This window comes from Otolemur garnettii, unplaced genomic scaffold (genome assembly GCF_000181295.1).
Source record: "Otolemur garnettii isolate 467f Iridium unplaced genomic scaffold, OtoGar3 scaffold00248, whole genome shotgun sequence".
Taxonomy (NCBI): Eukaryota; Metazoa; Chordata; class Mammalia; order Primates; family Galagidae; genus Otolemur; species Otolemur garnettii.
Genome location: NW_003852643.1, coordinates 1,031,264 through 1,033,476, shown reverse-complemented (window position 1 = coordinate 1,033,476; position 2,213 = coordinate 1,031,264). Strand labels below are relative to the sequence as shown.

Below are 2,213 nucleotides of genomic sequence, written 5' to 3'. Positions count from 1 at the left end.
GCACGCTACCGAGGGCGATAAAGTGAGACTCTGTCTCAAAAAAAAAAAAAAAATTCTGCCCACAGGTCCTGGTGTCTGTAGAAACAGATAGCAGAGGGACCCTTCTCTGAGAGCAGAGGAGAGGGAGAGGCAAGTTACCAGAGAATTGAGAATGGCCAACATCCCCCTGAGAATGTATTTCCCTTCCAGGACAGGCAGAGAAAGGCCCAGGAATATACAAACAAAGGAGAGTGAGAGGGCCAAGGCCCGGGATGTTCAAAGGGACTTGGAATGAGGATTCAGGACAACCAGCAGCGCCTGTGGCTCAAGGAGTAGGGTGCCGGCCCCATATGCTGGGGGTGGCGGGTTCAAGCTCGCCTCGGCCAAAACTGCAAAAAAAAAAAAAAAACGATTCAGGACAGCAAGGCTAACAAGCCCAGCCTGACTCAGGACTGCAGGAGGGACCAAGGCCTGAGGGCGGGGCTGAGGGCGGTGACGACAGCCTCACGTGACCGACCAGCTCTGACTTGCGCGCCAAGGTCCGGCAACGGACGGGTAGCTACTTGCTCACTTCTCGGAGGAGGACCTGCTCCTGGTGGTCCTGAGGGCGGCGGGCCAAGGGCGACCCCGAAAGTAAGAGGCTGCTTGTGGCAAGTAAGGGCCCCGGAGGGAGTCCCTGGAGTTGGCTTGGGAGAGGGCCCGGCCTTTCAGACCCCCATCCTTGGGGGTCTGACGCAGACGGTTGGCGACTGCAGTCCCCCAGAAGATGGCAAGCCTTTTGTGTGCCGAGGGGTACACGGCCCCGCGGGAGCAGGTGGTCCAGAATTATTGACCCTTTGGAAACACCCGCCCTCGCCAGCGGCGCAAGCTTTTCCAACACCCCTGCCCCGCCCCCGTCCTTCTTGATGCAGAAAATGGTGGTCAGAGCTGGTACGGGCGATTGGGGGCGGGAGACACTAGGAGAGGGCGGTTAAGAGGACCCGGGGTGGGGAAGGGCCCCAGAGAACTCGGGTGCAGCAGCCCCCGCCTCTATCCCGGCAGTCCGCAGGTCTCCGGGGCTAAGTGTCGCGGCGAGAATCCGGAGGAGGAGGAGACTGCGAGGATAGGCCCAGGTGGGTACGGGGACGGTAGTGGGGCTGGGGTAGGAATGTGCCGAAAGCCCACTGTGAGACCCCTACCCCTTCGCCCCAACACTCCCATGACATCCCCTCTCAGTCATCTTTGTCCTCCATTTTGGTGCCTGAAGAGGCCTGGAATTTTCTGCACGGAAAATGGTGGGCTTTGCGGGAAGGAGGGGCTCGGACTGAGGGTTCCCTAGAGGGCGCAGCAGGGCCTCTCAGGTGGGGAAAATGAAATTCTAAAAAGGCCTTTGAAATCCAGGACTCAAATTTTGAAAGGTGCATAGTAGGGCCTCTGTCCTCGGTGCTGATCAGTCTACCATTTCTCTCTTGTCTCCTAGGAGTAATGGAGTCCAAAATGGAACAAGTAAAAAATCTCAACATGGAAAATAGCAAACAAGAAAATGAAGGAGGAGATCAGGCCACCGTGCAGAATGAAGAGGAACCCCGCTATTTGGGAGGGGGTGAAGGCCGGAAGCCTGTTACAACTGTCAGACGGGGGCGGGTTTGGCGACTGGTCCCTAATTTTCGATGGGGTATGCCTAATAAGCATGTTGATTACAATGAAGCAGGAGATAATGCAGAAAAGTTTGTAGGGCAGATGATGGAAATCAAGAGAAAAACTAAGGAGCAGCAGGTGAGGAACTATATGCGATTCCAAACTCCTGAACCTGACAATCATTATGACTTTTGCCTCATACCTTGAATCTTAAGGTTTTCCTTTAGGTTAATAATGCCACTGCTTTACAAACCTGTATTTTTGTGATTTACTTTTTCTGTAAGCCTTCTGGTGTTTCCATTCGATGAGTTTTAATTGACTATTTTGTGACATTCTGAAAGTTTCTGTCAGCTTGGCATTTTCACCCTTTTTAGGAAAATATTCTTTTCCTAATATGAAATTAATAAAGCAGTTTAAAAACCAGTCTATGCTCCATTATCTTCCTCTTCTACCTCCTTATTTTTTGTTAATATTACCTTTTCTCTCCTAGTTATCTGGACTCAAAATTGTAGTTTTCCTTGACAGTTATTTTTTTCTTTCCCACAGCCAATAAGGAATGGTCATACTGATAATTTAACATCTTATATTTTTAGAATGTATGTCCTAATGTTTTTCAA

At 51.2% G+C, this 2,213-nt stretch overlaps 1 protein-coding gene across 2 annotated transcripts; it reads left to right on the top strand.

Annotated features, from left to right (window-relative positions):
* Nucleotides 1-504: 504 nt before the first annotated feature.
* On the top strand, nt 505-2,002 carry BEX4 (brain expressed X-linked 4). Of its 2 annotated transcripts, none has more exons than XM_003802517.2 (3): nt 505-612; nt 1,021-1,091; nt 1,439-2,002. In XM_003802517.2, the coding sequence occupies exon 3, from the start codon at nt 1,444-1,446 to the stop codon at nt 1,801-1,803; it is 360 nt and encodes a 119-aa protein (XP_003802565.1). In that variant the 5' UTR covers nt 505-612; nt 1,021-1,091; nt 1,439-1,443; the 3' UTR covers nt 1,804-2,002. The 2 variants fall into 2 exon arrangements, with proteins under 2 accessions (XP_003802565.1, XP_023364211.1); XM_023508443.1 differs by having other exon boundaries at nt 520-633.
* Nucleotides 2,003-2,213: the final 211 nt, after the last annotated feature.

Excerpts from the sequence above, each read along its gene's own strand:
- BEX4 (XM_003802517.2), top strand. The coding sequence starts at position 1,444 with ATGGAGTCCAAAATGGAACAAGTAAAAAATCTCAACATGGAAAATAGC.